Here is a 14,622-nt window from a genome sequence, read left to right as displayed (position 1 = left end):
GAACTCGCGGCAGACAATATACACCTGTGCATGTTTATGGTGCGCCGCGCACCGTAATTAAATCTGGAACAATTACAAGTTTCAGTCTTGATGTCGCAAGTAAATTACTCATCATATCTGGTGGTTCATTTGATAACACAGACATTGGTCGCATCATTCGATTCACTTCTGGCGCATTAGCGTCTTATGTTCAGTTTACACGATTAAATATTGAGTTCGCTCCATCAACAAAAATATTACCATCGCCTCCGCCATTTCAGTTTGAAGCATATATTTCAGACGTTATTGATTCTTCTACCGTTCGAATCACATATGCCGCAGAATCAACGGTACCCGCAGTTGGTGATTCATTCGAAATACTCGAAAACACAAGTCGCTGTATAATTAATACAGCAGTCGCTGTATTCATGAGCAATGCATCAATCATATTCCGCGACATCGATTTTATACCGACCGCATCTTCGGTAGAAACGGCAGTTGGAATTTATTTCACGGGCTTTGAAGCAAATCTTGTTGGTGTTCGATTCTTATGTGTTCCTAATGTGGATATTTTATTTTCAAACACTGATGGTATTCTTCATACCGGATATATTCATGCGAATAAAGCAATAAGTCCAATCATACCATCATCGCTCGGGATCGCAGTTTATAATACACAAACATCATCCGGAAATTTCATCAGGCTCAACTCTGATAATTCGAATGCGATCATATCGAATAGTATGTTCCGAATGGAATTACCTGTCGGGTCTAACGCAAGTATATTTATTCAAGGACCAATTATTATGCAATCATGCGAATGTTTCGGTGAAGTAACTCTATTCGCAAATTCAGAAAATTCAACGGTACAACTAAGTCGATTTGATGGAGGATTACGTGGTAATTTTTATGGTATTGCAGCAGCATCGAGTGGAATCGTTACTGTATACGATACTCATATATTAAATTCAAGAAGTGGTGGTATAACAACGACGCTCGGAGGTGGAAAAATTATTTTAGGTGAGAGGAGTAACGGATTTGTGCAGATAGATTCATGTAGATACGCTATATTATGTGAAGGAGGCGGAAATATAATAATACCACAAGACGCAGTAGTTCGTATCAATGGAGGTGCAAAAAGTATAGGAGCAATGTTAATATATCTTGCGGAAGTACATATGAATAGATTACCTGTTATAACAGGTACATTCAGTACTTACATCATATATGCTAAAAGGAGCAAAATATATACACAATCGATCACACTAAATTCGCATTTATGTCGCGCAATCGATCTACAGTACGAAAGTGAATTAATTGCTCAATCAATAAACTTAGATGGCGGTGCAATCAACATCAACGTTGAATATGGTTCAAAGTTAACAGTACTAAACGACCTATCAATAAAAAATACATCGACCACTGGATTAATATTCAACGATAACTCACATGTATGTGTTATCGGTACACTCACAACATCAGATAATAATGAATCTGGAATACATTGTACGCTCCGAAGTTCATTATTCGCGGGATCAATTAATGCTTCTGAAAATCACGAATATGGTATTAGGATGGATAAAAGTGACTTATTCGTTGATAACACGTTAACCGCAACCGCAAACGGTATAAGCAATATTAATTTGACCAACGGTGAAGCTCGTTTAAATTCTGTTATTGCTAATATGGCCGGGACTTCGCCAAATATTTATCTATCACAGCAAAAATGGAACTCAACCGGGATCGAAGCTCACAGCGCACAAACTGTCGGTATATATGTCCATGGTGCGTCCGAATTCTTTGCGACCACAAGTGTTGACGTCCATAATTGCATGGATCAAGGATTTGTCCTCACGAACGGATCAAAAGCATCATTAATTCGCACAGAAGGCGGGACTGTACTAGACGCGAGTGGTTGTAAATATTTTGGGCTCAACATTAACACCGCATCCGAACTCAAGTGTGTCGGTGATATCAATATTTCAAATATTGTCTCGGGCAATGGTCTCAACCTCGTCGAAAGTGAACTCCGCGTCGCTGGAAATATTAATATACCATCTGTATATCAAACCGGCATAATCGTTGATAAAAGTTCGCTATTTGCGCACTCATTAACATCTACTGCGCTAATTTTAAATTATCCATCCGCAATATTTTATGATAGTGAAGTAACATTAAATGATCTCACGCTATCATATTAGATCAGAGTTTAGAAAAGAATTGTTAAAAGAACAAAAAAGACAAAAAGAATTGGGTTACCCCACAAATAACTCATTATGTATGCATGCATTTTTAAATGGGGGATGCAAAGATGAAACTTGCAACCGACTTCATCTTGCAGATGCAATAACTGAAAGTTATAATTGTGGAAGGAAAGAGTTTTTTAGTGCATTATCGGTTCTCAAAACCAAAAATGCATCAAAAAAATTAAAGCCTTCTAAAGCAGTTAATGCTAATAAAAACAAAGATGAAGTTTGTAAAAACAAAGTTAAAGAATGCATATGTGCTTTTCACATTAAAAATAACATGAAAGGGTTAATAGATGAAATACAAGATTTGGAGAAAGCTGCTGAAAAAATGCCAAGTGGTTTAGTTAAACAATTTAACGAACTTCTTTGTAAAAAAGAAATTGAAGAAATTTATAGAACAGCAGGTTCTCTAAAGAAAATGATTTCATCTGTTAAAAGAAACATCATAGTGGGAACAACGATAAAAAATAGTTAAATCATAACAGATTCTTTCTCGTTGTGATTGACCGGACTGAAATAAGGACAAGGAAATGGATAATGGAACAATATGGACGATGTCACTGAAGATTTTAAACATGATTTGAGTCGCTTGGATATGTCGAACACATGATGCGTGATTCTCGAATGACGAGTCAAAACACCCCCAAACTGATGAGTCATAACCAGATGACGAGTCAAAACACAGGTACACTGGATGATGGACTGAAAACGAAATAAGGACACGGAAACGGATAACCCCACCTCACAAACAGAGGAAACAACAATTGCAATCCCAACCATGCAAAAGTTGTAGTTTGTGAGGTACACACATACACACACAAACGGTCATAAAAAATAATCAAAACACACACCATTTTTTGTTACTTTTTATTCCCCCCCCCCCCATCTACATCAAAAAAAATATATTACAATATTTTCGATATATTATAATATTTATATTTTTTTTGATATATTTATATTTTTTGATATTTTGATATATTTTGATATATTTATATTTTTTGATATATTTTGAAATTGTACAGTGTCAAATGAAAACCAAGCTGGAGATTGCTATAATAGTTTGAAAGAGCGATATTATATTTTCGAAAACACTTAAACGTGTTAATTTAATTTTTAACGACACCATCGTATTTTGATATACGTGAATATCCGAAAATCATTGTTGTTATTAAACAACAGCGACGACTACTCAAAAACATTGTGCGTTCATTTATGAACTAATGAGAAATAATGTCAATATGGATGTCAACATCGAAAATTTGTGAGTGAACCAATGAATAAAATTATGGTAATGGCTAAAAATATGGAGAAAGAGATGATAGGTGAAATAAAAAGCAACTTAGAAACTATTTTATTATCGCTGATGGGAGTAACACTAAACGAAAATTGTTTATTAATGGTTAGTGGAATGATCAATGAGCTTCTAAAATTTTTGGTACTGTTAGTTATGAAATTGATGTCATCGACAATCGGATGGAAATATCTCACAAGTAACAATGTAATCTTTGATAGAATCACATATGAATAATTTGTGGATTAGCTAATATATTAGCGATTGTTAGTTATAAACTTGCAACTCTGATGAGTATCCTCTTGATGAAATGCAAACTAAAATTTGTTTACTAATCGTTTGTGAATTAACGAATAATTTCTAACATTTTTGGTATTGTAAGTTACGAAATTGCAATTATGACGGTCATTTTTTCGATAAAATACAAACTGAAATTTTTTGCACTCATACACACACAAGCACAATCATAATAAAACGATGATTCAAATTTATCACATTACCTTAAAAAAAAAAAAATAATTTTTCACATTTTATTTTGCGTTGCACTTCATCAAAGTTATGATGACACAAAAGATCATGTCTATGATATGGGGATATCATGTCTATGATTTATCATAGACATAATTACCATCATACTAGATTTATCGCTCAAGTTTTGAAACATTTTAATCGATATTATAATATAATATAAATTCAAATTTCATAATCATGCGTATAGCTCATCTCGCAGATATCCACATTCAAGATCGACGTCGGATCGAATATCAAGTTATATTCAATAAATTATATGAAAGTCTTCGATGGGAAAAAGTAGATATTATCGTGGTTGCGGGCGATATCTTCGACAATAAATTGCGCGTTTCTGCGAATAATATCCTCGACGTCACAACATTTCTCATAAACTTATCCGATATTAGTCCCGTGGTCCTAATAGCCGGCAATCATGATACGAATCTCCTCACACCTGGTGCATTTGATATACTCACAGCAATATTAACCGATCATCATATACTACAACCACCAAGATTAACTTATTGGCGGCATTCAAGTATTTATGATGCACATGGATGTGTTTGGTCCGTTATAGCACCAGATGGAAATATTCCGGAGTATGATCAACAACAAATTCCGGACTCACAACCGCACATATGTCTTTTTCATGAAGAAGTTAATGGAACACTCCTACCAAATGGAATAACTTTGCGCGATTTCAAACTAACAACATCAACATTTGATCGATATGATCTTGCGCTAGGAGGTCACATTCATTTGAGACAGCGTTTCGCCCCGAGAGCCGCATACTGTGGAAGTCTTATTCAACAAAATATTGGTGAACCACATTATGGTCATGGATATATCTTGTGGGACATGCCTGAAGCATCGCCAGCGCCGCAGGCACCGCCTGTGATGCGCGGAATCGATATTTATAATGAATGCGGATTTGTTCGCATCGAGCTCGACTCCGAAGGCACAGATATAACGAAGCAACCAATACCAAAAACTCCCTTATATTGGGCTCTAATCCATGAGGAAGACACTCCCTTGGAGCATATATCATCAGTAACCGAATCGTATACAAAATTATTTATGATGTCCCCGCGAATGATCCATTCGCGAACAAATACGTGTGTCGAGACCCAACCATCCGAACAAACAGATCTCATTAATGCGCAAATTGCATCACGAAATATTCAATCACATGAAGATATTATTCGCGAACTCTTCCTTGGAGATCCCAATGTCGAAGCGGTCATTGAACTACATCGCGAGCGCTGGGTTGAACCATCATATCATGTGAACGGTGGTCGTTTTCGTATTATTTGCTTAGAGTTCGATAATTTATATGCGTTCGGCCCATCAAATGTTATCGATTTTACATTACTCGAAGGTTGCGTTAGCGGTGTCATCGCACCAAATCATACAGGTAAGTCTTCGATCATTGAAGCACTCATCTTTGCGCTTTACGAAGAACATCCGCGGGCCCCCTTAAAAAAAGATATCATCCACCATGGCGCGACTTCATGTCGATTAGTGCTCGACTTTGAGCTCGACGGTAAGTTAGGAAAAATAAGAAAATCAATGTATTCGTCCGGTAAACAAAATAATTCTGCATCGCAATACAGATTCGAGTACGCCAATGAAAATCGAACGCGCGGCGGTATAGTCGAAACCCTGAACGAAATAGAGAGCGTATTAGGTGATGCAGTTAGTGCACTTGCGAGTAGCTTTCAGCTGCAAGGAGCTGAATCAACCGGTTTCATCGGTATATCACCCAATGAGCGTAAAAGACTTATCGCTCGTGTTATGTGTCTCGGTTCATTCGAAAAACTTGAGCGCTCAACAGCAAAAGAATTAACAGAAATCGGTGGAGAATTAAAATCTTTGATGACACAATTTCGCGGCGAAAGTGTCAATACTCTGAAACAAAAAATATTATCCCTCGACGAGAGCATAAAAAAAACAACAGCAAAAATTAATAATCTCAAAATTCTTGCAACTAGAGCACAACATGACGCATCTGAAGCTCAACGTTTGCTAGGTATTGAACAAGGACGTGCAGGAATAACTCTTGTCGAAAATATTCCACCTTGCGAAGATAATATCACTGTAGATGATTCAATAATTCGCAATGACGAGATAAACATGTTATATCGTCCGACTAAAGAAGAACTCATCGAAGCATCAAAGCATTTTCATGAACCATTCAATCGAGATATCGCAAAATGTTGGGATCCGGTTGCGTATCAATTGGCCCGGCAAACCGTTGAAAATTTAAGAGATGTTCCGACATGTATGACGATACCTTACGAAAAAATAGTTCGCGATCATGAAGAAGCATTTAAAAAATATACAATATTATCTGTTAACGATAATTCGATAGCATCATGTGCTACCGCATTAAAATCGAAACTCCGCCTCAATGAAAACTGCGAAGGATGCGCACATACATTGCAAATTATTAATAATGCTTTAAGCGGCGCAAATGAAGCAAAAATAGAACTCGATAAATCGAAATCATTATTAGATGAAGCAACAAAAATCAATGAAAAAAACAAAGCATTAACGCATTTGTGTAAACTTGAAAAAGTGAGAGAACATAATCTTCGAATGCGTGCGCATGATATTATCGCATATGATAAACATTCACGAGCATATGGTGAACTTAGGGCTGCATTATTGCGCGCAAACGCTGCAACTGAAGCCTCTTGTGCCGCGCAAAATAAAGTACAAAATAAAGAAAACATTCTTGTAGGATATATACGATTGCAACAAAAATTAGCGGATCAACTCATTATCGCTGAAAAATATGAGTCCACATTAAAACGCCAAAAGGCACTCAAATCGTATCGATCGGTTCTTCGGCCAGTTGGCGGAATAGGCGACAAACTCCTCGATAAAGGCCGTTCATCCTTAGAGAAACAAATTAATTTAGCACTCTGCGAACTTGGTGCGCGCTTCCGGGCAATAATTAATCCCGATTATAGCATCAACATTTGCAACACAAATGTGCTTCCCGCGAGTCTCGGTAGTGGATATCAAAAATTTGTTCTTAGTCTTGCTGCGCGTCTCGCAATATGGCGATTATCTACGAGTCCGCGTCCTGATGCGTTTATCATCGATGAAGGATTCGGGGTATGTGATGAGGAATATCTCGAATCGATGGCGATGGCACTTGAGTCACTCGCTTCTGCACCGGGTGGTCCGCGATTAGTATTCGTCGTATCACATTTGGATACGTTAAAGATCCGATTGGAGCGCGTGATTGAAATCAAACTACTCTCAACTGGGAGTCACATAGTCGCATCGCGTAATAATTCTGAACCCATTGACGATCCGAATATAATTCCAGACTCGAATTATGTCAACAAAATATATTGCAAAATATGTCGACAAAGATTACAAATTTCGTGGAAAACTCGACACGTTAATTCTGCGAAACATCAGTCCGCATTAAAAAAACAAAAAAAGTAATTAATTATTCATTTTTTGATACTTGGTGCGCGCGCAAAATATAAAATTTGAATACTGATATATCGATAGATATATCACAAAAATGACTACTCGTGTATTTTACAGTGATAAATATGATTGGCAAAAAAACAAATATGATAAATTTTTGCGTAAACAAAATGTTAAAGTGAAAGATTTTATCGAACCATTCGCATCAGATGGTATGTTCTCCATCATTTATAATGAAAATACTGTTTCGCTTCTGAATGAAACAGATAGTAAAGGATTCTCAGCAATACATCACACCTTATATAATAAGAAATTCACAGATCAACAAAAAATTGCTATTATTGAAGATATCATTGATCATGGAGCTGATCCATTTATATTAACTATATATGGAAAAAGTGCATTTATTTGCGCATGTGAACTTGGATACCTTGAGATTGTAAAAATTATGTGTAAACATAAAAATTACAATGTTAATGCGACGTCTCTTCGTTCATGGCCAGCGATACAATTTGCTATTGAAAATAATAAGACACAAGTCGCGGAATTTCTCTTATCGAAAGGTGCATCAATCACTATGTCAAGTTCATGTGGTGAATCAATGTACCATACCATTGCTAGAGTTGGTGATGAATCAATACATTCAGCAACGACTATAATTGCGCATTTATCTCAAATGATAGAGTTAAAAGATAATCGAGGAAGAACACCATTACACATCGCGTGTACATATGGTAGATTACCGATAATTGAATTATTACTCAAACACGGCGCAGATAATACAATCGTTGATAACGCTGGTGAAACACCAACAAAAAAATTAATTGACTGGTTCAATGCTAAAGGGTCAAAATTAGCATCAGATGAAGTATTTCAGTATCTTCAACGAACAATAACAGTTGGTACTATTCGTAATATAATTAGTATCGTAAATAATAAAATAACCAATGATGGAGATACCAAAATGCACGACGCAGTGCGCGATAATGATATTGAGTATATTACCGAGCATATAGCTAATAAAAATTTAACTAATACCGAAAATGATGATGCGTTGACTCCATTGCTTCTCGCCATCAAATGCAACAAAATCGAAGCATTCAAAACATTATTATTGGCATGTGACGATATAAATCAAACAAATAGTCAAGGACTTACTCCGCTTAATTTAGCTTCTGCGGTCGGAAACACCGATATAGTCAAAATACTACTTGAACAAGATAATATTGATGTCAATAAAAGTGACAAAGGAGGATTTTCACCTCTTCATAATGCTGCGCGAGGTCAATTTGACGAAATAGTTACGATGTTATTTAATAAAAAAGCAAATATTAATGCTATAGCGAAAGACGGAAGATCAGTTTATAGAAATGCTTGTTTCGTTCAACGATTATCGATATCAACAATGATGAAATTATTAATTATGGGTGTCAAAATTAACGATAAAGAAGGCGAAATTGGATATAATATATTCAAAAACATATTTAATGCAGCTATAGCAGCGTATGAACAATCACCCGATTATTTAGCGAAACGGTGCTGTCAATTTATAAAAGAATCGATCAATATAATCGATAATATTCATAAATTATAATTTTTACACTGCCGGCTACGCATAACGAAAAAAATAATAATTATAATTTATATTTTTTTTCCAAGATATCTGGCTCAAACCTGAACAGAGATTCAGTAGTATTTTTTTTGTATGTTTCGTCTGCATTATATCCGAAATTCGGATCATATATGGGATCCGTAATTTTTAATTTTTCGATTAATAAAACATCATCATCTATTTCTGATGGTTTTTTACTTTCGTTGTTAACTGTAGTAAAATTAGGTTCATTAAAATATATTTTAATTATATTTTCCATAAAATTATCCACTAAATCACTTCTATCAATTTGTTTGAGATTGTTCATAAATGATAATGCCGCTTTATAATCATGTCTGAGTTCTAAGTTCCAAATTTCAATTATTAAAACATCACTATTTTCAATTGTTTCAATCTTATTTTTTAGGATATCTTGATATATAATTTTTAAACATCTTACATCCTTTTGTAGGAGATTTTTTGAAAATTTGAGTAAAGCAATAATAACATCCCTTTCTAGAGACATTTTATTAAATATATTAATTATTCAAATATATATATTTTAATGATCATAAAAAAATATAAATCATCATTATTAATCATCAAAAATTATCATTATTAATCATTATTAATTATCATTATTAATCATCAAAAATTATCATTATTATTTATCATTATTAATCATCATTATTAATTATATTAATTACTATTAAAGATCATTATTTTTTTTATACTCGTTCAATTATAATTGAACGATTATCATCGTCAGTCGATGTTGTTACATCATCAATTGATGTTATTTTTTTTTCATTAGTCGATACTATCGCATCATCAGTCGATGTCGTTGCATCGACTGTTAACGTCGTTGCATCATTAATTTGTATTGATGCATCCATACCTGATGTACAGTTATATCAAGTATAATTTGGAATTCAAATTTAAAGGCGGTAAACATCTTCATATCGAGGATATAATAAAGGAGGTTCATTATGATGATGAGGACTTAAATGATATTTCATATCTATTTCAAATAATTTACGATAGACGATCTCGTTATAATCCTCAAAGTTAAAATATTTAATATTTTCATCATACATTTCATCGTTACCAGATATAATTCTTTTAATAAAATAATGAACCTTGTTATAACGATTTCGACTATGATTAATATCGATACTTTCGCAACGATAATCAAACATACCTATTTTGTCGAAAAACGAAAATATATCAAATGATACGGCAAATATTCCAAAAAAACCCGAATCAATTCTACCTGGTTGTACTTCATCCATTATCGCATCATATTTTTTCAATGTACTATAGAAATTAAAATTATTTATCGGTAACATAGATTTCGTATCAAAATGTGATGTAATCATTTTGATCACATCTTCGAAATTTTTGCAATTATTATCAACACATTCTACCATACAATTAATAAGTTTATCACATAATGCGATATCAGAAGAAGGATTAATATTATATTTAAAATAATCATATGGTCCATCATTGATAAAAATGAAATTATCCATCTTAATAATTTTTTATGATATTATGAAAAATATATCCAAATTTTTTGAATATTTTTTCCACATCGATGCGGATCAATAAAAAAAAATAATTAATACATCATCAGGATGTGAACATCGTATATAATAAAATTATTTATCATTATTTTGGTACTAACGTATTAACGTTATAAATAGACCTTTTAGTATCACCTGAAGGGTCATCTGTTTCAGATGATTTGCGATTAAATTTTTCTTTATAAAATTTGAGATATATTTCTTCTTGAAACATTTTTGACAGAGATTGACACTTAATAACATCTAGTGCTCTAATAAAATATAGAACATTCTTGTCATTGATAAAAATACTTCTTCCAAATTCTTCTATAAGATCTATAGCATTTTTGATTGAATCTTTTCTGTTTAGTAAAATATCTTTATAATAAGATAATAATTTTTTTACATCTGTTTCGCGGAGATATTTTGAGAAGTTAACGAGAGCAATATTTAATTCTCGATCAGACATTTTTACTGATTATAATATATAAATTCAAATTTGTATATTGGAATATGACTGATATATTTAATTTTTTAAGGACTCGTTGAAATTCGACGACAAATTATTCACGATCGTACATCCGTTATTATCGTAATAAAATAATAATAATTATCTATGATAACATATTCATCTTATGATTAACAAATTTGAAACGGAACACATACATGAATAAGAATATGGCTAATCATATTTCTATCGAATTGACACAAACTCTTAATAAAATAGGATCTAAAATAAGTAATAACCTTTCACCTGAAGAATGGATAAAAATAATATAAATTTTTCGATTAATAATGAGAAAATAACATATTTAAAAAATGCATTAAATGAATTACGTGCATCACAAAAGAATATCTCAGATTAATCAATTAACCAAAAAAATAATCAATGAAATAGATGAAAAACCATGTGAATAGTTCAAATAACTATCGTTATTTTTTAACTTCCACGAACCAATATATATTAAATATTTAATCTAAAATTTGTACTCATTGGTAGTTAAAATTAATACATTTGAAACAAAATATATACATGAACATAACAATGCCTCAATCAAATGAACAGCTAAAAAGCATTCTTGATGAAATATATATATTTATAACAACACATGTTTCGATTGAAAACCAATATATATTCGTTATTATATTTACTAAAATATTAGATGGATTTAAAAATTTGCATCAAAATACATATATAAATGTGTAATAAAATGTCAAATAAATCTTACATAACAATTTTTTATGAATTATATGATTATATCAATGTTAACTTTCCTTAAAAAAATTTTCGCAATTCTTTCTTCTGATGTTACTAAATAAATTTCCATACTTATACCTTTTTTTTCCACCTAAGGGGTTCTCCCCTGTCAAAAAATAAATAAACATCTCATCAAAAAATAAATAATCATTACTTGGAAACATTCATGATCACATCCTCATCAACAAATATTCGACGACTCTCACACGCGCATAGCCTCGCAAAAAATAAATAATCACTACTTGCTAACCCTCATGCGCGCATATAAATAATAAATATTTGGAAACATTCATTGATCATTCTCGTCAAAAATTAATTATATAATCACTTGATGACGTCACGCATTCACAACTTATGTGCATCGCATCCACATTTTTTTGCGCATCATCTTCACATCATGTTCATAAATAATCACTACTTGCTAACCCTCATGCGCGCATTAGTGCAAAAAATAAATAATTCATACTATATAACATTCGTGATTATCCTCGTCAAAAAATAAATAAACATTCATGATCACATCTCATCAATCACTTCACGTGCGCATCAATGCAAAAATAAATAATCATCTGATCAAAAAATAAATAATCATTATCTGGAAACTCTCATGCGCGCATCTTCGCAAAAAATAAATAATCATTAATCGAAAACATTCATGCGCGCATAACTGCAAAAAATTAATAATAAATATTCGATATCATACATGATCACTTAAGGGGTTCCCCCTTAAACCCCCTATTGTCAAAAAATAAATAACCATTCATGATTATCCTTATCAAAAAATAAATAATAATTAGTCGATATCATACATGATCACATCTCATGACCCATACTCATCAACAAATATTTATTTTTTTATAACCCTCATGCGCGCATCAATGCAAAAAATAAATGATCATGAATGATTATCCTCATCGAAAATAAATAATCATTACTCGATAACATTTATGCTTATCGCATCGATTATTTTTTTTGATAACCCGCATGCGCGCATCCTCGTCAAAAAATAAATAAACATTATCTGGAAACTCGCATGCGCGCATCCTCGTCAAAAAATAAATAAACATTATTAAATAATTATGATCATCTCATCAATCATCCTCATCAACAAATAAATAATAATTACTCGATAACCCTCATGCGCGCATCCTTGCAAAAAAAAAAAAAAATAGTTCATACTATATAACATTCATGATCAAACCTCATCGATCATTCATGGTCATCTTATCAAAAATTAATTATATAATCACTTGATGACGTCACGCGCGCACAATTATCAAAAAATAATAATTAATTGATAAGGGAGAGCCTCAATTGTCAAATGATAAATAATCATTACTCGATAACATTTATGTGCACCCTCATCAATCATCATTTGATAACCATCATGCGCGCATCACTGCATAAATAAATAAATATCATCTGATAACTTTTTATGCACACATATATAAAAATTGTGATCATATCACGTTTATGATTTTATGTGCATCATGTTTATAACTTTTCCGTATCACTGCAAAAAATAATTAATAATTATTAATTACTTGATAACCCTCATGCGCACCTTCGTCAAAAAATAAATAATAATTATGATCATCTCATCAATCATTATCTGAATACATTCGTGATCATCTCATCAACAAATAAATAATAACTTCTTGATACTCTCATGCGCGCATCATTGCAAAAAAATATATAATCACTTCTTGATAACCCTCATGCGCGCATTATTTCAAAAAATAAATAAATATTTATGCGCACATCATGTTTATGATTTTTTTCCGCATCACGTTTATGATCTATGAACATCACGTCTATATTTTTTCCGCATCACGTTTATAACTTTTCCGCATCACTGCAAAAAATAATTAATAATTATTTGATAACTTTTATGCACACATCATTGCATAATAAATAATCACTACTTGATGACGTCACGCGCGCATCAATGCAAAAAATAAATAATTCATACTATATAACATTTATGATCATCTCATCAAAAAATAAATAATCATTACTTGATAACTCTTATGCGCGCATCACTGCAATGCACCCTCGTCAAAAAATAAATAACATATATGCGCGCATTACTGTAAAAAAAATAAATAATCATTATCTGATAACATCTCATCAATCACTACTTGATGACGTCATGCGCGCATTAATGCGCACTCCTCATCAAAAAATAAATAATCATTACTCGAAAACCCCTATTGTCAAAAAATATTTTTGTCGCATTCATAATTTTTTTGCGCATCGCATACACAACTTATGCGCATCGCATTCACATTTTTTTTTGCGCATCTTAATCATAAATAATTATTAATTATTCGATGATGTCGTACTAAGAGGTTTCCTTAAACCACATATTGTCAAAAAATAAATAACCCTCATGCGCGCATCAATGCAAATAAATAAATAATCATTACTCGATAAAATTAATGCGCACTCCTCGTCAAAAAATAAATAATCATACATGATCACATCTCATCAACCATTCATGGTCATCTCGTCAACAAATAAATAATAACTTCTTGATGACGTCACTCGCGCCTTACCGCAAAAAATAAATAATTATTCATGATCATCTAAGGGGGTTCCCCTTAAACCCCCTATTGTCAAAAAATAAATAATAATTATTCGATATCAAACTTGATAACTCTCATGACCCATATCTCATCAATCAATTCACGCGCGCATCGTTGTCAAAAAAACAATTAATAATTACT

The 14,622-nt window shown here is 32.6% G+C and overlaps 1 protein-coding gene across 1 annotated transcript; it reads left to right on the top strand.

Moving 5' to 3' along the window:
* Nucleotides 1-7,573: 7,573 nt before the first annotated feature.
* On the top strand, nucleotides 7,574-9,073 carry LOC136082078 (poly [ADP-ribose] polymerase tankyrase-like). The gene has a single exon (XM_065800656.1). The coding sequence runs from the start codon at nucleotides 7,574-7,576 to the stop codon at nucleotides 9,071-9,073; it is 1,500 nt and encodes a 499-aa protein (XP_065656728.1).
* The last annotated feature ends 5,549 nt before the right edge of the window (nucleotides 9,074-14,622 follow it).

This window comes from Hydra vulgaris, chromosome 06, assembly GCF_038396675.1.
Source record: "Hydra vulgaris chromosome 06, alternate assembly HydraT2T_AEP".
NCBI classification, from domain to species: domain Eukaryota; kingdom Metazoa; phylum Cnidaria; class Hydrozoa; order Anthoathecata; family Hydridae; genus Hydra; species Hydra vulgaris.
The sequence above is the reverse complement of the archived record's forward strand: the minus strand, read 5'-3'. Positions and strand labels throughout refer to the sequence as shown.

Coding starts and splice junctions, on each gene's coding strand:
- LOC136082078 (XM_065800656.1), top strand. CDS start 7,574: ATGACTACTCGTGTATTTTACAGTGATAAATATGATTGGCAAAAAAAC.